At 43.8% G+C, this 25,412-nt stretch overlaps 1 protein-coding gene across 2 annotated transcripts in view; it reads right to left on the bottom strand.

Annotated features, from left to right (window-relative positions):
- Positions 1 to 25,412, bottom strand: part of il1rapl1a (interleukin 1 receptor accessory protein-like 1a) — a 195,341-nt gene that overhangs the window by 13,980 nt on the left and 155,949 nt on the right. For both annotated transcript variants that reach the window (XM_069663292.1, XM_069663293.1), the window contains exon 7: positions 4,875 to 5,007. In XM_069663292.1, the coding sequence (XP_069519393.1) occupies positions 4,875 to 5,007 (133 nt within the window). The remainder of the gene's footprint in view (positions 1 to 4,874; positions 5,008 to 25,412) is intronic.

The following is a 25,412-nucleotide window of genomic DNA, read 5'->3' as shown; positions in this document are numbered from 1 at the left end:
TAGCTTTTTATGTAAATCTTTTTTATATTCAAATCATCTATTCTTTACCTTTTGCCGGGTTAAGTTTACTGATAAAGAGTTGAATGAGTATGAGTTGTTGAGTTGAATATGTCCAGTTACAGGCGCTAATCTCTCCTTCCTCATTAGAAAAACCTCTGTGTTTGCTAATTTAATCATCAATTTCAAACACAACAATTCCTTTTGTACAATCAATTCAACAAACATCCTGCAAGCTAAACACAAGCTAAATAGCTCCAATAGCGAAATGATCACCTTCTTTATTATGTAGAGCAAAGTTTGTTATTAATCTCTGCCCAGTAATCTGTACTATGCTAACAGATGAGAGCTAAATGATAGTTTATGACACAGACAGCTCGGCGGATGACTGAACCAAAGAGTTAGCTGAATAAGTAGAAAGTATCGCCAAAGTTGAGCTGCAGGCACTAATCTCACCTTCCTTGTTAGCAAAACCTCTGTGTTCGCTCATTTAATGATCAATTTCCAACAAATACATCCCTATTGTACATTTAATTTATTTACACAACGACTGAAATGCTTCAATAAAACATTTACCACCTTCTTTATAATACTGAGCAAGAGTTCTGTTGCTAATTTATTAATCTGTGCGCGCTATGCTAATGCCCAGTCATCCGCACAATGCTAACAGATGATAGCTAAGCTAGCATACAAACAGCTCAGCTGATGAGTGAATTTGGACTATAGAGAAAGCGTTAGCTGAATAACTAGAAAGTGTCCTCAAACTTGAGCAGCAGGCGCTAACCTCTCCTTCCTCATTAGCAAAACCTCCATGTTCCCTCATTTAGCGCTCAATTTCCAACAAATTCATCCCTTGTGTACATTTAATTCAACGTACACCTGCAAAACACCGACTGAAATGCTTCAATAGCACATCGATCAGCTTCTTTATAACGCTGAGCAAGATTTGTTTTGCTAATTTATTAATCTCTGCGTGCTATGCTAATGCCCAGTCATCCATGCTATGATAACAACAATAGCTCCTGTCCCAGTTGCGCAAATGAGAATTTATGGGCTCGGGTTACCAGAGAAATGAACTCCTCCGAATCAATAGGCTCACAGCTGGGTAAATAAAGGCCTGCAGAAGCTCTGAACAACAAGGTATGAGTGTTTGTGCCCAAGCTGAAGTTTGGCGAGCGATGCATTAGTAATAAAGCTAGAGATGTGTAGGTGCAGGCCTGAAGAAAAGAGAGGTAACCCATAGAAACATGTATCATCTAAAAAAAGAGAGTTTGGCTGCAGGGTGAGCGCAGATTTGTTCACGTTTAGTCTTTTCTCTCCGTTGCTTCCCCGGCCTGTATATACGTCTGACATTATGGAAGGAAAAATCAAGGCGGCACCGGCTGGATGAGAAAAAGCTTATGGCAGCAGCATCAGCAACACAGAGCGGATGATCAAATACATTATTGATCTGCTGCATGAATTATCGGTATGAATTATTGAAATGATAACCCCTGAGCCGGTGAGAGGGGGAATCCTGGTGTCAGGGAGTAATGGAGGGAGAGAGAGAGACAAAGGAAGAAGACAGGAGAGCGGTGTTGGTGGTTAAAATGAGATTTGTTTCTGCTGCATGTTCATATCAGCGCGCAAGCAAACTCCCAATCGCAGATGTGTCTTCTTTACTTTCCTCCTCAGTGACTTGTACCATATTTCTTACTCTTTCTACTTCCTCCCTGTCTGCTACCTCCTCCCCTCCTCCTCCTCCTTCCACCCTCAGCTCCCCGTGGCCCATCTGCATGCCTCTATAGGTGGGTGCAGCGAGGGAGATAGCGACAGCGGCGGCGGTGTGAAAAATGGCGGTTGTTAACCATCTGACAGGACTGTCTCCCCAGAGCTGCAGCCTCTCCAAACAGCCCTAATGGGAAACATGCACATGGACCAGGGAATGGACTTGTTTAAATGTGTTACACCACGAGGAGCGGGAGACATGGAAATGGGCTCGCTCTAAATGTCTCAGAGGCCTGAAAGTAAGGCGTGTTGGGTAAATTTTACAATGTTACACTGAAATAGGCAGATAGAGAGAAGGCAAGCATAAGGAGCTGCTTTTTTAAGACGCATTGCACATTTAGCACATTCATCCTCGGTGCAGACTTTAATAAAACACAAGCAGGACATGAATGTGCTTTTTGTTGAGTATAATCCAGCAAATGTGCAGCCTTTTCTGCAGCTGATAAACACATGCAAAGACCACTGTAGAAAACAAACGCTTGCTTTGAACGAACTGGTTGGACAGAGAAAGAAAAAATGGGATCAGATGTAACAGAGACTCTGGAGACAGAGGCTACTTTGGGAAGACTTTTATGGCTAAATGGAGTCAGTCGTCTCTCAATTAGAAGGTTGGCGGTTCGATCCCTGGCTGCTACAGTCTACAGCAGTGATGTGCAAGTCATGGGTCAATCGTTCGAAGCGAGTCACGAGTCCTCATCTACACTATAGCTCGTTCACTGACTCACCCCTCCTACCCACTACTAGCCACAGCGAATTTGAGGCGAGACCACCATAAAAGCCTCGCCCTGTGAGGAAAAACGACCACTTTGGGGCTTGTTTCAACTCAGTACTCCGTCCGGCGCCCGGAGCTCGCTCCCTGCCCTGAGCTGAAGGTCTGACTCGAATAACACAAATCACTCACTCACTCTCCCGACACGGCAGGGCACAAAAAGCACTTTTCCCGAACACAATCATGGAAGAATGAGCGTCACAAACCCCGCAAAATGACTCGCTTTACTATCAGACATTGGTCAATTAGATCCAAAAAACTATCAGAAGGTCGAGAAGAGCTGCACGATTAACTTTAATCTCCAATCATGTTAGCGGAGTGCTAATCAGGAAGTTAGTCTCTAGTGTGCATGCCGGTTGGGGATTCATGCTCTTGGTAAGTGACTCAAGTGACTCGGAGCCGACTCTCTTTAGTGAGTGACTCATACAAACTGTTCGTAAAAAGAATTGAACCTCATCTCTAGTCTACATGTCGAAGACACTGAACCCCAAACCCGCGGTCATAGCCATCGGCGTGTGAATAGGATCAGTACTGAATGACAGTTGGGCTCTTTACGTAGCAGCCTCTGCCATCAGTGTGTGAGAAATGTTGAGTGTGACATGTAGTGTGAAAGCGCTTTGAGTGGTCGGAAGACTAGAAAAGCGCTTTTCTTTACACGAGGATAAACAAACTTAAACCTGCACTACATTGAGAATATTAACAGCTGAACTGAAAATAAAAGCAAATGCATCTGTGCTGTATATATCCATTACATAAAAATGTTTTATCATCTAAAACGATTTTAAACTAGCAGGTCTACAATTAGTCCAAAACGCAGCAGCTAGGTTGTTAACAAACACTGGTCGTCAGTCTCATATCACTCTAATTCTTGCCCCCCGTCATTGGCTTCACTAAACAACAGAATCCATTTTCAAATGTGATTAATAACATACACGGCCCTGCACGGCCTGGCTCCTCATATGTAACAGAACTACTGAGCCCTTGTCCTAGCGGCCGTCCTCTCTGATCTTCTGATCAGGGCCTTTTATCAGTTCCTCGATCAAACCAGAGGGGATCGTGCTTTTGAAGCTCCTAAACTCTGCAACCCCTGAACACCAGGTCTGCCGAATCAGTGGTCAGTTTTAAACGGCTGCTAAAAACTCATTTCTTTAGGTCATCTTGTCTGTGCATCATGCTTGAATATGTGTATGCTGGTATGCATGTTTCATGTAGTATATATGTTGTTTATATGCATGTCGGCCTGTGCAGGATTTTACTCATGCACTCTCTTCTGTATGTAAAGCACTTGTGTGTTTTAAAATGTGCTATACAAATAAAGTGCATTATTATATTATAAAACAAATGTCTGTTTGTTCAGAAGCTTTCATCAAAAAAGAGCAACAAATCTCGACCATCAGCCGCGGCAGACGAGTAAAGACAGTCAATGAAAATTTAAACAGTACAGTCCCTTATAACTATGTTAGCTTCTATAGGAAGATATTTTTGCAGAGCATTGCTTGCGTCACAATAGAGAACTAATAATGCATCCACACCCGAGGTCTGCTTTGAAAACTCTGTTTGTTTGCAGCAGCGCTCCACGATGCTCCGGCATCCCTGACTCCACTCTGCAGCTGCACAACAACAAACTTTCTGTTTGCTTCTTTTCTGCGTCTTGTGTCTTGACTTTTTCGACAGCGTAGTTGGTAGCTGCAATGAGGCATGGGACAAATAATCAATATGAAAGTGCAGCACAATAAGAGACTCTGGCTCCGGTGTTGTAGACGTTGTGATACAGGATAAGGCCGTATTAAAGCAACATGCTCTGCTGTGTTGTAGGTTATTGCTGTGTGACCTTTAAATGTTGCTGTTATACATGTTGTTGTTGCGCGTGTACGTTCGATGTCTGTTGTTATATGTGTGTTAAGATAAAAGCAACTTATACTGCAGCTAAAAACAGCTTTACATCTGTAGCTAATGCTCCACAATCTCCTGTTACTGTGCTCAATGGAGCGTATTATGAGTTATCTTGTTTGCACCTGCTTGTTTGTGCTTTTCCACAGCACAATAATGTGATTTCAACAAAGAAATGAAGGCAACAAAGTATTATTTATGATTTAGAACAAGTTTCAAGTCCCTGCATGATGTTCATACCTTAGCAAAATAAATGGAAGCAAGCAGCTGCGAATAAATCTCTGGAAAATGGTTGGATTAGTGTTTGCAATTTGGAGTTAATGGGCTAAAACATGCCAAAGCACTGGTATCATCCTTTAATATTTTCCAGTGAATTCATCTAAGTCTGCTATTAATTCCTCATTACTGCCATGTGCAGCGAAATAACTCCAGCTACAGCTGTCTTTCTTACTTGATGTCGCTCTCCTGGACCCGCTCCTCATCCAAATCCTCGATGAACTTCTCTCCCTTCATCCAGTAGATGAGCGGGCTGACGTCACCGCTGTAGCCGAAAAACGCCCGGCAAGTCAGGTTCAAAGCGCTTCCTGCGAAAACAGACGGGAGATGACAAGCTGTCATGCTTGATTGTCGCATTGGCTTGTTAAAAGGAGCGCATTTCCTGAAACATATCCTACCGCATCATATCTGCGGCTGCAAAGTGACTGACATCAACAGGAAACACTTCATATCATTTTATCGGTGACATGTGCACGCACATTTCTTTTTATAATTTGCACACGCACACACACACATATCCTGAAGACAATTCATGTCAAACGTTGTTGGAAAAGAGAACTTGTAAGCAGGACAAAAAACCTCAAGGGAAGAGCAGCTGTGTTTCAAACAAACTTCAACAGGGATTCGAGGAGGAATCTCAGGAAAGACATGTAGATTTTCTCATGCCAACATCCCACAAACACACTCACACACACACACACACATCCCAAAGCATGTAAACAGTAATGAACACACGAGGGCACTCAAGAGCTTTCCAAATCGCCCCTCGAGACCGGTGCATCAAGAGAGAAAAGCAAAGCAAAAAGGAAGCGAGAGGAGGCCGACAATGACACGATTTTATTTAGAGCTGCTGCTGGGTGTGAAGGAAGGTCAGGAGTCAACAACTGCCGTTTGCTGACAGGTGATATGTGAAAGAAGAAGAAGTAATTGTTCATGTGCGGAGCTGAAAGGGTCTTTGTTTCATCAATTGATGGATTATCTCTGTGGTTCGGCAGAGAGGGCAGATAGTCAGGAGGAAGAAAAAGGTGATACATCGTGCTTCAAGGAAAGACAGTTTCCTTACAGTAATGCTAATGCTATTCTTTTGCTAGTTGAGGAAGATGATGGCAAATTTATCTGCATAAAAATATACACTTAATGTAACATGTAGCACTGGTTTGAGCTGGCATATAGATTCCTCTTTGTATACAACTCATGTAAGACCTTCAGTGTCCCTGAACTGCACATGTATAAGAGATAAAGTAGAGCACCGCAGCCTTTACTATGCACATGTTTACTTTACATCCCTCTGAAGTGGCATTCTCAAGAAGCCCCGGGTGCAGCAATCACACGCGCCTGCCTCTCGCTGAACCACACAGCTACATGTAAACAACACACACACACACACACACACACACACACACACACACACACACACACGAGGAAGGCTCATCATGCAGCGTACACTGTAAACCGTATGGCGGACGACGCTCCTCTCGGGAGAGCCAATGCCGTGTCTTGCTCCGAGGCATGTGATGAGGGGAGCGGTGGGAGAGAAGGCATGAAGAGGATGAGGGGGGGATGGGGGAGACGCTTTTTTTCATGTTTCACAGCAGGGTGTATGAGCAGGAGTGTAAGGTAAACTGTAGTGGTGTGCGGCATGTTTTCATTAATCCTGCTTAGCATGTGACAGCACCATGGACAGCTCCCCGGACTCCAGTGCGGGGAATTAAAAGGCAAACTATAGCACTTAACTGCCGTCTGAAAAAGTTGCTGTTTGAGGCAAAAAAAAAATCTTTTTCTGAGATGCTGTCGACCAAGCAGAAACTTATGCAGCTGAGAAATAGTGACAAAAACTACGGTTCCTCTAGTGGCCACTTGAGGCTGGCTGCAAAGGAGAGTCAATCCTCATTAGGCTGCATATTAAAACATCCACTAACTGCAGAATTAAACGTGTTTACAGCCTGATACAAACAACACTTTTGGCATCTATATATTATACCATATTTTTCAGTTGATGTACGTCAGTGAATGTTTAAAACTCACCTGTTTAATTTATATGAAGCCAAGTTATGCATACTTAGGGGAGTGGACGCTTTGAGTGACAGGTGAGACTGTATGCTTGACATCAGCCCCTCTGACACTGCGGTTCTGCCACAGCGCCGTGACGAAGCTCCGCCCTCATGCAGCCTTTGCCATTTTACATTGGACCAAGCAACACACGCGTAAAGCTGCCCAGAGGCGTAATAATCCCGCCTTGAACTGGCAGTGTAAAAAGGGGCTATCAACACAGAACATCAGCTCTCGGCCTTGCTTGTGTTGTTGGTGCATTTTGGAGATTTTTTATGCAAATATTACGGTTTTCTGTGCGGTTCCTTGTTCAAACTGATCCATCAAGCTAACAGCTTTATCCATGAGTGAAATCTTAGTATTATTTCATCAATCTCTAAGCACAAAGTACCAGTTATACCTAGCTTACAGTGATTTAATTGGGGCGGCCAGTGCAATGGATTAAGGACTGTTGTTGGTTTTTCTCTGCAGAGAAGATGCAGGCTGTAGGGATAAGAAGCTGCCTGCTGCTTGCTAACTCTTTGTAGATGTGGGCAAGCAATCTCTTAACTTCTCAGACTAATAAATAAAGAACCTCGGTCGAACACCTCCACCACAGATAGAATGTAATGCAGAGGGAAACAAAAGCTCGTCCACCAGCTAATGAGTTAGCCAAGGGCACAGACTGCTTTGATGACTTGGAGTTTGCCAACCCCTCAATCCTCTCCGGCGCCACCCTCTCGTCCAAATTTGGTCACTTTTGGCGCCAAAGACACAAACACAGCAAAGGCCAAAATGCCAAAGCCCAGTCCACAAACCAATGTGTGATGTCACAGTGGCTAGGTTCATTATTTATTCAGTCTATGGTTGCACGCATGTCTTTAGAGCAAATCTGGGCAAGGTTATTTATAACAGCCTGTTTGTGTTTGAACTAAGGGCATGTATCCTGCGTGCTCCTCCTGCCCGCGACACACGCGCAGCTTCAAAAGAATTCAGTAGGTCACCCTCGGCACAAGGAAAGTTTTTAAGGCGAGCGGGGAAGGAGGACGGGAGGACACCCAGGAATGAACTGATAGTGCCGTCTGTGAGGAGCAGAGGCTGACATTTCCAAAGTTCAACAGCCACTCTCCACTTGGTATTTGTGCACAGCCGGCCTCTACAAAGGCTACACGCTTTACCTACAAAATAAGAGCCTCCTGTATGTAACGCACAAAGGCACGCAGGCCTACGCGGTGCAGCGGGGCTTTACTGTATTGTCACGCTTTCATCACAATCAGCAACCATACTGTGCAAATGATATATTGTACAACTGTGTGTCTCTCCGTGTGTGAGACTGATGCCGCATTTCCCCTCTCCTCTGTTCGTAAATCTCCCCCGTGCTGTTAGTTTATCCCACAGATCAATTGTAAACTAGGAATGTCATGCTGCCGGCAGCCGCTGCCTGGAGAGGAAGTCTCCACTGAGCTCCCTGGGAATCACAGGAAACCGCTGAAGGCCTCCTGTTGTCTCATTTTAATCCAAGCAGCACTGCCCCGAACAAACTCACAGCCCTCTATGAGGCGTCCTCACCAGCGGAGGGTGCTACACCTGCAACATCACCATTGTTACATACTGTGTATGCAGTAAGGTTTCCTGGGATTGTGTTGCAACACGGTGGGCATTCATCCTGTCAAAGTTGCTCCCCTAAAGTTTGTCTCTACTTCAGATGGGCCCGGGCTAAACGAATAACACTCTTTCCTTCTTGCTCATCCCCATAAATTTTTAACTTGAGTTGATGTAACGCATAAAAAATAGCTTCTCCGGGCTGAAGATTTACAAGTTGAACTTTTATTTGGCAAAACGATAGCACACAGGGCATTAGAGGCTGTTCTGGAGCTTTATCAGCAGGTGCCCGGTTGTCATGGTTATCTCTGTGCACATTAAGGACGTCACGTTTATTCTGAGAAGGCAGAAGAGGATTTTAATGTCACGAATTTGAAACCAAAGACAGAAAGAGTCCTTAAAAGAAAAGCTTCTTCTTCTTCTTCTCATGATGATTATTACAGGTAAGATAACATCAGAATCTGTGTTTATTGATTGTGGTATAAACTTAATGAGATAATACGGTAATAAGAACCATTTCATACAATAATAGTGTTATGAAAATAAGGTATTGATATAATATGTACCACGCAGCATGGTAATTATATACAATAATGATTATATTACGAGTATTAGGGCCATGTTAAAAAAAAAATCTGAGGTTTAGAGAAAAAAAGTCGGAATTTTGTGAGAAAAAAGTCACGAGACGTAATATTATTATTGTATGAAGTTTTATATTATATGAAAGAGAAAATCAGAAGGACAACCAGCCGCTGTGCTAACATGAGGAACGTGGAGCATCTTGTGAAGACAGACTTGTAAATGATTTCACAGCAGGTTTAATACAACAGCTGAATTTATCGAACACACGCGAGAACATGCGAGATCTCCTCGTCTTCTAGGTTTCACTGCGGTCTGTGTTACCGTATAACACGTAGTATTGCTCAGGCACATTACACAGGTTCAGTGTAGGTTTCACGAATACGAGTACTGAATTGTTTTGGCGCATCAGCACCGCTTCGTCACAAGTATAAGGACTCTAAAAATGTATTTTATTTGAAAATGACTCGTGATTTTAGTCATTGCAGCGCAGGCGGCTGGCTGCAGTGGTTAGTGCTGTCGCCTCACACCTAGAAGGTTCCTGGTTTGAACCCCGGTTCAGACGTAGTGGACCTTTCTGTGTGGAGTTTACATGATCTCCCCGTGCATGCATGGGTTCCCTCCAGGTACTCCAGCTTCCTCCAACAGTTCAAAGACATGCTCGTTAGCTTCATTGGTGAATTGCCCGTATATGGGAGTATGAGCGTGAAAGCTTGTCTGTGTGTCAGCCCTGTGACTGACAGGCGATCAGTCAAGGGTGTAACCCCCCCTCTCGCCCAATGACAGCTGGGATCGGCTCCAGCCCGCCTGCGATCGTGAACAGGATAAGTGGTGTAGATAAAGGATGGATGGATAATGTTATAACTACCATTATGAGGGCAAGCCAGAGGTGGGTTTTTTTGTTATTTTCAAACAAATGTATACACATTTTAATTTGCTGCTCACAAATTCATGATGGTTGGCCAACATTTTACTGTCTTTTATAAGTAAAAAACGTTTTTTTCTGCTGTATCACGTTTGACCGTGGGGATAAAATACACCCACGGTCACTCCAGGTCCTCTGCCTGCGTTACATGCGACCTCGTCTCCCTCTGGAGCCCTTCTTCTGGAGAACTTCTGACCACTTCAGTCACCTGAAATGACGTTACACGTAGATACAGCTGCGGTCACGGCTGTTGGGAAGCATGTGCAAACATTAGCCGGGCACGGAGACAGGAAGACGGCGTGATGTAAAGCTGGCATGACTATCATTAGCCTCTGAGCCAGCAAACTACTACGATGTCAAGCCGGCTGAAGTTTGAGCAGATGGCAGGAAGACTATTAACAAGGACTGAAACAATGAGGTGAATAATTTGCACACTATCGAGTTACAGAGGAGGAGGAGGAGCAGCTTCTTAAATCCCTCTGTTCTCTCCTGCTGTCAGACCCCACAGCACTGTCATTATTAGTATCATCTATTATTATAGGCAGAGCGGCTTGTAACCATTGGTAACTCGCAGGACGGTGTCTGTGTTGACTTTAACCGATCTGCGGGGGGGAATTAATGCCGATACGTTATTCTTCTTAAACAGACAGACAGCGTTAATGATGCGTGCGTACGTGGAGGTTTGAAGAGTCCCGCCGCCACAACCTTGGGCGTCAAAGCAGAACTAACGCACACACATCTAAAAACATGGCTAATTAAGACGCTGCCCGTCTATTTTTAAAGAGGAGTACAGTAAGTTTCAGGTGGAAAGCTTCACAGATGGCAAAGAAAAAAAGGTAGATTATGACCTCGAGCTCCAGAGAAGCTTTTAAGAGAACCCAAATCCAATGCTCTGTGATGTTCAGCAAAAGAAGCGGCGAGGCCGCTTCACACGACAGCTTCACAATTTTAGAGAACCTGGTTTGGCAGCTGCAGACAGTTAGATATTTTAATCAACATGTCACATTAATATTGATTAAAAGCCAGCTACTCTACATTAAAGATACTGAAAGCTACTTGTGTTTATTTATGTAGTATTTGTCCCCTTTGGTTGATGAGTTACTAACAGACGTACCTAGAGGAAGAGCCTTTAAACACATCTTTATGATGGCCTGGTGGAAACACAATCAGCACCATAGATTCATTCTAACATAACGTAAACGTACATATGTATTGGCTCGAGTCTATCCTAGACTTTTAGAAACTCTGTTTCCACGGAGACGTGCAGACAGGGTACACAGCGTTTTTGGCTCGTGACGGCAGGCTGTGCGCTGTTATCACCTTTGTCACAAATGAGGCGACATTCCTTTGCAAAATGACGGACGTGACAAAAACAGTGATGCTTCTAACCTAACTAACAGGCAATAGATTTTATCAGACTTTTGATTGGGCACGCTTTTCTTTTTCTTCTTTGCATGAAGAAGAAGGTAGAAAGAATACTTTGTTAATACGAGGGGAAATGATTGTGAACATGCTACACACACAAAGGCCTGAAATACACACAAACAGGAACCAGTGGACATGCATTAATGGAGAGACGTCAGAGTGAGGGGGCAGCACATGAACGTAAGCCCTGAGCAGTGGGGGGACACCTCAACAGTGCTCAGGAAATGACAGGGCACCTCCCCAGCTACCGGTCCTAATTTCCACGCTTGGTTCGTACCGGGACTTGAACCGGCCACCCTCCAGTTCCCAAACCAAGTCCCTACAGACTGAGCTGCTGCCTCCTGGGTTATATCACCGCCTGTTGGTGTGGCATTGTCATGACAGCATTTCTGTTGTTCTGCGTTTTTTTTATAATCGTGCTTGTGTGGGCGGGGTTTTTTTTTGGAAACGAAGGAGGGAATAACTCGAAACGTGTACGTGCAGACATGGCCATAGAGACAGACAACCTTTAACGCTCGCACTCACACCTACGGGAAATTTTAGAGTCACCAATTCACCTGATGAGCATGTCTTTGGATTGTGGGAGGAAGCCGGAGTACCTGGAGGGAACCTCGGCAGACACAAGGGGGACATGCAAACTCCACACAGAAAGGTCTGGGAATCGAACCAGGAACCTTCTTCATTTTGAGGACCAGTTTGAAGGAACAGTCATAAGACCCTCATATTTAAGACGGTGAAATGTTTGGCAGTTTGCACAGAAAATGATTTGATTATTGATGCTTTTATTTTGAAAGTGTTATCGTCCTGTTTGTTTCCTGACATCTTTATACTTTGATGTGTTTCTCATGATATCTCATAAAGATATACTTTGACATCTCTTACATCACTAGAAAGCACAACATCGACATGACAAACAGTGACACATCGTGCCTTTAACACACTTTGATTTCACAAGCTGTCTGCTGCACTGCTTTACAGTATCGCCCCTTCTCGCCTCCCTCCCCCCCCCCGCTCCCTCTCTGTGGACTTCCAGTGTTTTAGCAACAACATAAAAACTCGGGTCCATCACTGTGTCATTTTTTGAACTTCACGAATAAATGTGCCGTTACAAGCCTTGGCGAGATGTGGTGTGAAACATATCCCCCCCCCGCGCTGACTGAATGTGTGCGCCGAGCAGCACAAGAGCATGATTAAGTGTTTTCGTGAGTGTGTGCTTCTTTAAGTGCGCACGCCTTTGTGTGTCAGTTCTGCCTTCATGCATGCGTGGGCGTGGAACAAATCCATGTAATCTGAGTGATTGACAACCCCCCCCCCCCCCCCCCCCGTCCCCACCCAGCTGAGAGTTGGTCACAGCGCCTGATGGAGATTTAAGATCCTCCCTTTTCCTTCCTTTAATTCTGCTTCTTTTAGGCTTTTATTTTGAAAGGCAAAGTTGCTTCTAATGTTACGTACAATATCTGGAGGAATGTGCCAGTTTGAGGCCTTCCCTGAAATGAGTACAGAACACAAGCAAAGCTTTGCACGGGCAGATGAGTGCATGAATAAATAAATGAATTAGTGAGCTCAAATGACAGAAGAATAATGGCCTTTTTTTTTTAAGCGACAATAAATGACGTGTGCGAAACAGGGTCGTGAATTTGATTTGCATCCACCCTCGCTGCATTGTTCAGCTGATTTCACAGTGTTCGGGATGATTTTTCCCTCGCAGAGCTGGCACTCGCCGTCAGTCAGGGAGGAATACTTTCCAAGCCAGAGGAGAGGAAAACAAACGGCGCACAGAAAACAGTGCAGATGCTGTCCAAACTCAGCACAGATGCACCGAGCACACAGCGAGATTGACAGATACGCAGACAGAAGGGCAGAAAAAAGGGAAAACAATAAAACCACGCGCATACAAACATGGTTATAAACGAGCACACACACACACACACACACACACACACGCACACACACGCCCGTCAATGTCATTTCTGTCTCATCTCTCTCTCCTTGAATCCTCTGAATAGGCCTCCTTGTCTTTCACGCGGAGCACAGTCAGTTTGTGCCTCCTCTTTGTGTGTGACAGCCACCATGTTTTATTTGTAGAATAAGCAACAATCTGGAGTGGCTTTTGAATAAGTCATAGTCAGAGTGTGTTTGATGTTTCGTAACACACAGGCCGGTCTTCTGCACAACCCCAATGTTCTCTCAGTGCTCTATTTTAAAGGCAGGGCGAAGGCTGGCACCAGAAGCGATACAACATGTTGGTGTGTTTTCCCTCACCCTGAAGTGCACTTCGCTCATTTGTTTGATTTTATGTTTGCACCCTGCAGGTGGGAGGAGGAGGAGAAGAGCCGCGAGTTAAAGTTTCATGTAACGCAGGCAGGTCGAGGTGTTGGAAAATTGGTCGACAGAATCTTTAATCTGAAAGTTGATGTGAGGGCTGCACTGATGAAAAAATGCATGACAAAACAAAAACTTACAGGAGATGTTGGGGGTCTGGGGATACGTGAAATGTGAAAAAAGTTTGCAAAAACATTAGAATTACAAATCAAGTCTCTTATTAACATTGCACCACATAATTCAGGACTGCTTGTTCCCACCAGTCTTCTCTCTGCGGACTCATCCAGAAACATGAGCTTACTGAGGGAAACAGCTGCCTGCATCGTCTCCCTCTTCTGCGTCTCGTCAGAGCACTGATTAATTTAAAGAGCGGTTCTTCTTGCCGAATAATGTCAAACAGAGGAGTTAAGATCTTGTAAGGACACGTGGTGACACATGAGAAATGCAATTGGATTAGAAAGAATTTTATAGTACAAAAAAGTCTCAGAATGATTAAGACGCATCAAACCATCCAGTTGCTGTTCTGTCCATCTGTATAGTATCGAACATACAAACATACGACTGCAAATATGACTCAGTGTAATTGTTATCACAACTTTCTACTCAGCTTAAAGAGGGGGTATTAAGCTGTTTCCCATTTTAAGATAATGTATATAATGTTACAGTGTTGGATGTCCAGACTAAATGGGTGAAGTTTCAAATCTGTAGGTAAAAGTATGTCGGAGTAATCCCCAGGCTTCTCAGCTCAGTCTGCAGGATGCTGTGAACGCCAGGTTTCACACAGTGTTCCTCTTTGTGACGTCACAAAGTGCAGCCTCAGCAGGCTTCGGAGAGCTGGCCAATCAGAAGGGCGGGGTTTCCTAAAGGGACGGAGCTGACCGAGTCGTTTCAGGCAGAGGCTGTACGAGGGCCTGCACAGAGCACCAGTGTGAGAAAAGTTTTTTTAAACTGTAAATTATGCTAAGCTACTCCACAGGTATCACTATGACCTCTTCACCTCACAGACTCTGAGGCAGGTAAGCCCCTCCCACCCCTGACACCTGGCACACACAGTTTAAGCCCCTCCCCTCAGACAAGAGGCTGCTGTCCATCACCCACCATATAGCTGCACGGCCCAGCATGGCAGTGTTGGTCTGTCGGTTGTTACCTACCAGGTGAATTTCCATGATGTCTGATACAGTGGTCGACCCCTCAGGGTAATTGTTAGAACTATTATTTGTTCAACATGTTTTGTTGTACGAAAAAATCTGGCGGAACTTTGAACCAAATTTCCATAAAATTGGCAAATTAGAATGCAAATGTGCCACACTTCTGTGGTGTGATGATGAGGAGTTCGGGAACAGGACTGAAACATGGTGGGAGGAAATTCTTTCAATATTTCAGGCTTCAATTTCAATATTCAGGTTTTTGAGTTGCAAATTGAAAACGCTCATAAAGTCATCTGGATGAGAACGCACTCTGTGACTTCACACGGTGGCTATTGTGCAGTCACTGTGCTTCAAAATAAAAGCATGCCTCATTAGTTTGTGGAAACGTGGGGACCGGACATGTCGCTAAACAGGCTCATCATCTGCTCTGGCGTACTTGTGTTGCTGGATATCTGTGCTTTGCCATTCTGGTGTTCACTGGATAAAATATTGTTTTACAGGAAGAGCTAGTCGATCGGTTTTTCAGTGAGTGGGCTCAGAGACACGAGCAGCAGAGGGAATGCGTTTTCAGCTTGAAAATATCAAATCAGATTTTGCAAGCTGTGTAAAATAAATGTCTTATTTCACATGACCTTTAATCCGAAGACAAAACCAGAAACCTTCCACACAAAGCATACTTATTCCACAGCCCTGCTTTCCTCAGAGCTGCAGTATTTAAAGCATTAATTAAAAGAGGCCAAGCAGAAAGTGCTTGTGTGTGCATATGTACTATAAGCGCGTGTCTGTATGTGTGTGTGAGAAAGAGAGAGAGAGATATCGTGTTTGGGAAGATTTCCCGTGGATATCGCTGCAGGAGGATCTGATACAAGCCCTGTCACTCACGATTCTTCCCCCACAAGGTGTGAAACGAGCATAAAAAATGGTGCACATGCTGCCGTGTAATCCTTTCTCTGCACGCGGCGAGGATAAGAGAGCGAACAAGACGAGCAGTAAATGCACTGTTGGCTTCAAACATCAAAATTATGATGCACTTCAAACTGTCTTTACATTGAGTGGAATAGCTTTCAGTAGAAGCTACAGTGTGTGTACTTGTGTGTGTGTGTGTTTGCTCAATGTAGCAAAGGGAGCTGCATCCTTCTGTCTGGTTAAAGATGCATGGATCACTATGGAGTGTGGCAGAGAAGAAGAAGTCCCGATGGTGCATGTTATATATGATAAAACATGAACTTCCTGTATGCTCCCTTATGTAAACTACATGCAGCCTCAGATTCACCCTACAATGTGGCACACTCTCACAATACACACACGTGCGCGTGCACACTCTGTAGTCGAGGGCAAGAGAGTGAGACGAGTCGGGGTGGAGGCAGAAAGGAGCACGGAGACAAGATGACGGATGACAGCTAGTCAGTATCGACAACGTCCCCGAGGGATTTCTGGAAATTCGCACTGAAAATATCCGATCACGCATCTTCTCCACCTCTCAGTCGAGAGAAGTGGGTCGGTGGTATCTCCGGAGCCTGGTAACCAGGCAGGTTTGTTTACTATTACCTGGTTGTATCAGGAACACGGTGTTAATCTCAGGGAAAGTCCAAATCTGTCTATAAACATTGCTTCCTTACTGTGCTGGGCGGGAGCAGCTCTGCAGGCTCTGCTAAGACAGAAAACAGGTACTGTGCCACATCAGGACCTCTGTGCATTTGTGCCAATGCAAGCTGCACTCACAGCCTGCTGTAATTGGAGACGGGCCAAAACAAAACTCTGGATGCACACAAGCTGTGACGCTTGTTTTATCAAGCAGATTTTGAGCAAGATCATAGACTGGGAAAGCCACTGTTACATCCATTTGTTTGTAAACCCCGATTTTGAAGCTTCCAGTTTTGGGGGTTGCCATCTTGTTTTGATGGAACCGGAAGTGACCATATTTGGACAACAGGGTGGATATACATTAGCTGTGTCTCGATCCAGGGGCTGCAGCCTTCAAAGGCCGTATTAAAAGGCCGATTGCGTCACAGCGGCACGTCGAAGGCCGCCACAATTCGAAGGCTCCTTCAGTGGCGGCCGACAAGTGTACTCCTTTTCCCGGGCCACGAAGAATCCATCGGCTGGATCCTTCGCGGCCCAAAGTATCCCGAGATTCCTTGCACGCCAATTCATACATTTAAATGTAAAAGTTTTTGGTTTCAACTCAATCAAGTAGCTAGCGTTACACATGTTTCAAAAAGTAAAATGGCCCTTGAAACAAATTATCCTTAAAATAATCGGTAAAGTCATGTGACATTAGTTATGCTAGCTAGTTAGCCCACAAGCTTATTGTTGATTTGGCTGTGAATGGGACCTTAGTTTACAAAATGAACAACATGCTGCGCTGAAAAAGAAAGGATTCAGACTATGAACTCATTGGGAACACATCTCTTGATGTTATAAATACATACATACATACATACATTGTGACTTCCCTTTGCAACCAGTGGAGTCGCCCTCTACTGGCCATTAGAAAGAATGCTGGATTTAGCAACTTCCACTTTAGCTTCTCTGCATAAGATTACAGAATCTATTGGCGGGGAACTATATGTTCGGTGTTCCTCGCTTAATAAGAGACTTCATCGTCATCACGCGATTGACTCCAGATTTGAACATAGAGGCTTCATGCACTTTATACAGTCTGTGGAAAAGTTGAGGCTTTTTGTTCATGGCATAAGAGCAAGCTGATGTTGAAGAGTGACGACAGGCTGAACTGATTACTTTCACTCTGCATTGCTGTGAAGTGCAGGTCGGTGTGAGCTGGGGAACTCAGAGGGGTGAGAAGTACATTGAGAGAGCAGCTTGTAGGACTGGGGCAGAATAAGTGGAGGAATGAGTCAGGGCGATGAGAACATGAAAGAGTTGGGGGGCCCGCCCGCTCCACCACCTCAGCCCCTCTCTCCTCTGTTTCTAATATCGTCTCCTCTCCAGAGACAAGCCCTTAATTACCATTACAAGCCTGAGAGCTTTTAACAGAAACGAATCCTGCTTCTTTAACTCCCCGTCGCTGCTTCTCCCCCGTTTGAGCCGCCGCTCCTGATGATCCATCAGGGAAATGCCAGCCTTTAATTACCGGTAAAAATTACGCCTTTTGTGAACAGGTAGTGGGTGCCCCTCGCTTTCATGTCCCCTTTCGTCTGCTAATCGTCCCTTTTTGATGACATAATCGGTTCTCTGTCCGAGGCAGCGGAAGACAGAGGCCCATTATACCCTGAGAGCCACTGTGGGGGATTATGCGATTATTTGATTGTGGGCTAAATAAGCGCCCGTCTATCTTTCAAGCAATTCCATTCTGATTAAGGGATCAACATGTGCCCCCTCCTCTTCCTCAAACCACAGATGTCCTAGCATGACCCTGTGCATCCTGGAAATACCCAGAATTCACCCATGTTGTGAACCTTTCCCTTTTAACCTCTCTGCACTCGGCATGCCGTTACGCAGACATTTAGAAACCACTGTGTCTTGTTCTTTTACAAAGTGTCTTTGTTGCTCATGTCTTATCGTCGCTGCAGGCTCCACAGCCTCCTTTTTTTGCTTTATGCTTCTTTCATTTTTCACGCCAGAGGGTTTGGGGACCACATTTCCCCAACGCTGTGTTTTCACGTGAAATCTCCTTTTATGGTCAAAACGAGACCAAAGAGAAGGCAGGTTTCCCTCAATGACACTTGGATTCATCCTCCTAAAGACGGCCTTTAAGCGTCGTCATTTGACCCCAAAAAATAATTAGAAAATGTAAAATTGTTGTCAAAACCTGTGATGATGAAAACGACAAAGAAAAACAAAGATCAGGGCGACGAGAAGAAAAACAGTGAGAACATCGTCGCTAAAGACGAGCACAGACTGGGAGAGGGGGAGCTGTAATTGGCTCCTGTCCAGAGGGCTGGAGACCAATTAAATGGTGTGATTTGAACACTTGACGAGGAACATCACTTTAACGAATGGCCCGAGAGAGGCCTGGCTGCCGGCTCTGACCCACTGACCAGAATACCAACTGAGGCCAGACTAACTCAATCTAAGCCAGAGCGTCGCTAACCAAGATCAGGTCACACCAACCCAGACCGTCCACTGTTAACCCAGATTTCACAGTGGATTTAATCACACCCTCTTCACACACTTGTGTCAACCGATATCTGTATCAACTGGGCCCCTTATTCCCTCACCACGCCATTAACTGATACGAGGAACAGTGTTGCCTCTGAGGGATTTCTGGAAGAAGCAATGCAGGTTGTATATTTTCTTATCACTCTCGGTCTACACAACTTTAAGAGAAAGAGATCGATGATGCAAATGTAAAAAACATGACAGGATTTTAAAAAGTCAAAAGCACGGGGGGACGTTGCAGTATTGTTAAAACCAGGACAGTTGTAAGACATCAGACAAGATCAGAAAGCATCAATCACAATGAAGTGATTGAGTCTAATGAGTCAACAGGGCACATAATTGTCCGGAGAATATTACTCTTTCCCGTATATTGAGTTCCACTCTTTGATTTTGCAGAAGCCAAACCAAAACCAAAAAGAGTTTTTCCAGAGGTTGAGACTGCATCTGACACAAACAATCTCCTTTTGTGTGCTACTTGTGTGGAAGGGCCACTTGGGACATTGTCCCGTCCTGATTCTCTGGACATTGTGCACAGGTGATATGAGAAAACCACTGTAGTTTAAAGTCTAGATGAGGCTTCAGACTTATGAATCAGTGGAATAAACACCTATATGTGTAGAAATCTGGGAATTAAGGAATAATAGGATGGATGGATGGATGGATGGATGGATGGATGCCATTATAGACAATACACGCTACTTTTCACCTAGACACCCTGTCTTCTCAATCACCCAAGATCTTCGTTGGTGTTTACCACCCTTTTTTCCCCCCCATTCTTACCTACTACCAAAACCCAGCACGTTGGCACGTCTATGCATCAGTGTTGACTTAAAATGACATTACATTCAGGTGGATACATTGTTCTCTAGTTGTTGCGAAGCCTGTAAAAAGCGGGACAATGTCGCACTGAAACGGCCCCTTCTCAGTTACCACTGCTGAGGTGTTAATGAGAACGGAGAGCAACTGAACAACACCTTCTGTGGTCATCAGAATACAAATACAAAGCAATACAATAAGTAAGACAGTAATCCATGGTGCTTAAATAAGACTAACTCAAACAACAGAGTAACTGACATGAAGTGGGGCAGCACAGGAAGTTCTGTCAGCAGCAGTTATTTTCACTGCAGCATTCTGTTGCTATTAGAAACCGCTCCGGCACAGTTCCAGTGTAACTGACATTGTGACATCAACTGTTGTGAATGTGACTAAAACAACATCGACCTATACCAGGCCTGGTTTTAATCTTAATTTTAAATGGTGGTTTTACTCAAATAGTTCAATGTATTTAACGTCCATTCAGTGGGATCATTTCTCCAGAAGAGCAACGTAAAGAGAAAGATGGACAGTATTGAGCTTCTACCTTTTCCTCTGTGGTAGAAATGTGGACAACAATCCTTTGACATGCTGAAATGTTTTTAACAAGCTAAAAAGGCATATTGTCAGCTTTATAGGCCTAGTTGAACTATTGTTTAGGAAGTCTATTCATTTTAGCCAGTTTCTTTGCGTTAAGTTCAGCTGCTGAAAACACTGTGTTCTAATGTTTTGAGCAAAACTGAAACTTATCAAACTCAATTTCCATTTTAAAATTTGTCTTTATATGATGTCCTTGGACAAAGAAACACAGACAAATGTAAACATGTGATTCAGTTTTATATATCTCAACTGTGTTTCTGAGAAGTCATGTTTTTTTTGCTTCCCTTGGCTGTCAGGATAATGAGGGATGGGAAGCAGTTGCAGACCAGGGGTGTCTTAAAGTTACCCCAGAGGGATAACCACTAAAATTGCAAGCGTTTGTATGGGAGAGGGGAAAAACCAAAATAATAGCAAGCTAAGAACAAACAAACCCCCTTCGCTTCGATTAGGGCAAACTAAACCACAGCTGACAAGAAAGCAAACTTTTAGGGTGACCAGGGAAACACTTGTAAACTGGAGCACAATGGCTGCCTTGTAAGAGAAACACAAAAGGCTGGGGTTGAAAAGACCTGACCAGCACCAACTAACTACTCGAGAAAAGCTAGAAATGGTCTGCAAATCACACAGAAAGGGAAAGCACGAAGAGAACCTCTCACTACCTCTGATGGTGAGATAATGAGTCAGCACAGAGCACTGGAACCCAAGCATATATGTAGGCTTCCCACACCTGCTGTCAATCAGGGCCAATTAGACACACACACACACACACACACACCTGACCCTGCACTCAGCTGATTGCCTCACCAAACTCAGTGAGTGGCAAGTGTGAGTGCCCCTCACATTGGCAGATGGCTCTAAACACTACGATGCCCATGAACCTTTGCTGCTGGTGCTATGGACATGAAGCCATTCAGAAGCAGCAAAATCAATGCAGCTAAATGTTGAAATTTGGAACGACATAAGGCTATACATTTTCTGGGAGAAGTCATCTTCAGCTCTCAGCTGTCGACAAGACAGAATATTAAGATCCATGATTTCACGTTTCTCACCAAAAAGGCTCATTGGGAGTTGTAATTCAATAACGTACATTTTTCTGTGTTCAGGCTTGTTCTGTGATGTTTTATGAAAGAACCAGGATTCTTCACAATAGAAAGGCGTTTAGACAGATATATGCTGCATTCAAACCAATTTGGACTACAGGACATTCACGCCTCATTTAAAAACATGAAGACACATTACACTAATTAACAGTTTAAAAACCGACAAGACTCGCTCCTGCCATTCGTACCTTCATGTAATAATTTTATGCATAAATTGTGATTTTCTTCCCCCCACACCTCCCGGCTTAACGCTCACACCCTGCCTTGAGAATAGCAGATCTAAGGAATTCATTTACTATTTCTCTTTCATCTCATTTCTCTATGCAAGAGATCACATCTTCACTCCCTGAACACAGAGACCCTCTGTAACCCGTCTTTACCCTCCATACATGTCGCACCTCCAATTTGCAGCTGACCTTTTTTTCCTCTGTGGTTATCAAGCTATTTCCTCCAACCAGAGCTTTGGTTTATCTTGTGCTATTTTCACATGCCTTACCTTTTCTGTTCACTACATCCCTCCACACACACACACAGACACACGCACACTTCCTTTCTACAACACAAAGGGGGGCCCACCCCTCTTCACCTCCCACACCTCTGCCTCTTATCGCATCTCAAGCACTCCGTCCTCGCTCTCACCCTCTGGTTTTGGATCCTGACTCTCAAATCTCAACACTCCACTTCAGCTACTTTCAATTGAGGCCTTGACAGACAGATGGGCCTCCTTGTACCCCTCCTCTCCATCTTCCTTTTCCTCTGTTTGTCTGTCACTTCTTTTGTCATTTTGTCTTGTCATCTCTTTCTTTCCCCTGTTCCCTGTTTTTTTTGGCTATTTTTTTGGCAGCCAGCTGGCAACGTAGAAAACCTTGCAAATTGGTTCGCTAGCTTTGTAGCCAGAAGTTAGCAATTTATTGCCTCTCATTTGTTTTTTCTCCCCCTGAGAAGGTGCCTATCTATCAACAATATCGATGTAAATAGCCTTACAATGTCGTCATTTTACAGCATTCTACTTTTTGTTGGATAAGTTAGCAAAGCTAGCTTGCAACTTGGAAAACCCTTGAAGTTATCTAGCCCTGTAGCAGAGGTTAGCTTTTGTTTTTAGATTTGTTTCCTTCAGATAGTGTAAGCATAAAAAACAAAACCACTATCCATACCATTGCTGTGAATAGCTCTATCATATGTCCATTCATAAAGCATTCTTCTTTTTTGTTGAATACATTTAGCACAGCTACCTGGCAGTGTAGAAACCTAGCAAACAGGCTACCTATAGCTGTAGCAAATACATTTGATTCTTTGAGATGCCGTCAGCATAGAAAAACAACAGTAGGCTACCAGCCACAACACTGATGCGGCCAGCTCTAGCATGTGGCTATGTATAAGCTTTCTACATTGTTGTTGGATCCATTTAGCACAGCTAGCTTGTGGTGTAGAGAACCCTTGAAGTGGCTACCTAGCTCTGTAGCGGAGATTAGCTCTGCTTTGCATCTCATACATTTGAGATGTAGTCAGCATAAAAAACAACACCGCTATCCATAACAGTGTTCTGAAAGCGCTACCTTGTGGCCATTTCATTAAGTAAAGTCCGGCTAGTACAGCTAGCTTACAGTGTAGAAAAACCTTGCAAAGTGGCTACCTCTCTCTGTAGCAATAGTCATCTTATACTTTTGTAAACTAGAGATGGTGTCAGCATAAAACATCACCACAATCCATAAAAATGTTGAGAATAGTGCTACAATGAGCCCATTTATCAAGCCTTCTAGTTTTTTGTTGAATACATTTAGCACAGCTAGCTTACAGTGTATAAACCTTGTAAACTAGCAACTTAGCTCTTTAGCATTAGTTAGCTCTACATTACCTCTCCATTTGTTACCATGAGCTAGTTTTAGCATGGAAGTGGACCACTGTTATGTGTTTAGCTTGACTGTACTTTTTCCATCACATCCCCCTTTTACCCAACAGTCACATGACTTCCAAATCCACCGTGTCCGTTAAATTTCAGACTTTTTGAGTGAGCGTGGGAGATGGAGCTTGAGTCACAGAGAGGCCTAAGTGTTGATAAATTTAAATCAAGGCTGACAAATGACATGTGCCGAGTGGGCAGGAGACACTGGGATAGGGCCACTGGGGAGAACAGAAATGTTTACACACTAACACAGGCTGATGATGTCCCCTGGTACTCGCCAAGCGCCGGGGTAATTTCACTCTGGCAAAAAATACCTGTGGGAACAGCGCAGAGCAGCTTCTTAGGATGACTTTCAGCCAATCAGAGCGGCGACGAGGGAGCGTGATAGGACGTTAATTACTGCGATGATTTCCTGTGAGGAGCAGGCTGCGTTTTTTGATTTGCATGCGCGAGTGTGTATGTGTGTGTACCTACAGGATATATATGTCCCATCATGCCAAGGGGGGGGGGAGCTCAGCATCAATCAGTGACTCCTTGTCTGCAAAAAGAGATTTAACAAGCTGCACGGCACATATCCTTACCATGATGACTCATCAATCATTTTTCCTCCTTGTCTGTCACGCTGACCAGGACGTTAAATTCATGCCCCGTTCCTGTGCTGCTGATATCACATATTGTCGTGCATTAATCTAACTGAGCGTCCTTGTCCATGAACCTTATTTTGAAGACAACAAAACACATCATATCCTATTTTCACTCTTTTCCCCTTTGTCCCTGAGGATCATTACATCAAAAGAATACAACAGGGATTGTGTCTCTACGGTAAGGGTAACGTTGCTATCTTTTACATGAGCGGAGAGAATAAAGATTTCAATTATCGCCAGAAAATGAAGATGAGTGTATAAACTCATCCACAATCAACTCATCTAAGCGGGATATTGAAATGTCCATAACGTTTATGCACACACAATACTGTGTAAAGTTTACAATGTGTCAAATACAGTGTGTTACAAAGCAGCACAAACAGGCAGCTTGATGCCATGTCTTGCACGATAAGTTTTATCAGTGGCTCTGAATCAGACGCCTCTTCTGTCTCGTCTGTATAGCTGAACAGCAGCCCTGTTTAGTCATGGGTACATATGGAAATAATTGACTCTGACAGCCTTCTTTCCCGCTGTTTCATATCAGCACAAAACTCTCATGAATGATGGTGACATCATTAAGATTGCTTCATTGTTCAATGGTTTCTCACCTGGAGAGTAATTAACACATTGTTCATTAATGACTTGGGTGTTACACATAATGGGTTTATTTTAAAGCTGCTGTGAGGAGTTTTTCTCTGGTTATAAAACAGACTGAATTAATTCTGATTACTCTATATGATCTACAAAAACAAACCAGACCATCAGCGACAAGATTGATTATTTCTATATAGTTATTTTTAATGCCTGAAACTGCTGGCGGGGGGTAGGTGACAGATGAAGCGATTTAATGCACGCTGCCTTTGTTTACATTTTCCAGTGTAAGATTTAAAATGAGTGATACATGTGACTGTTAAAGAAAGCAGGATGAGATTTTTGGTTAAAAACCACCACTTAAGCATGTACAGGACAAGAGGTATGGCTTTGTCCACAGGGGGCGCCAAAATCAACACAAACGGAAAGTTCCTCACAGGAGCTTTAAGACCTTTAACTGTTTCAGAGCTTATGTTGTTTTTTACAGGCCGATGGCAGATTCAGTAAAAGTCACAGCTAAGAAAGTCTTGTGTTGTTATTTCCACAATAAGCCGGCTAATCAGAAATGATAATGAATGTCTCAACATGATTGTTTCTTAGTTCTGTGACCAAAAAAAGATGAAATAAAAAAATCAAAATGTCTTCTATCTTATTGTCAAAGTCTGCCATTTTGACATATTTCATCATTCTTTGTCTGCTCTGATTTTCTGGCTTAATTTTTTTATGATATATATTTTGGTGAATCTTCACAATAAAAGCTTAGAGTACAATTTGAGCTAGTACTATAAGCATGTCCACACCAGTGTTAATTTTGTGAACTTAAATGATGATTCCATGTTGTTTTTGTGACGAGACGGGACTACAGTGTTAGTGGTGGGCTGTCGGACATTGAAAACCCATGATATTTCCCC

This window comes from Semicossyphus pulcher, unplaced genomic scaffold (genome assembly GCF_022749685.1).
Source record: "Semicossyphus pulcher isolate SPU_LCO1_2020_fin unplaced genomic scaffold, fSemPul1.0.p SCAF_15, whole genome shotgun sequence".
NCBI lineage: Eukaryota > Metazoa > Chordata > Actinopteri > Labriformes > Labridae > Semicossyphus > Semicossyphus pulcher.
This window is presented reverse-complemented; position numbering and strand designations above follow the sequence as displayed.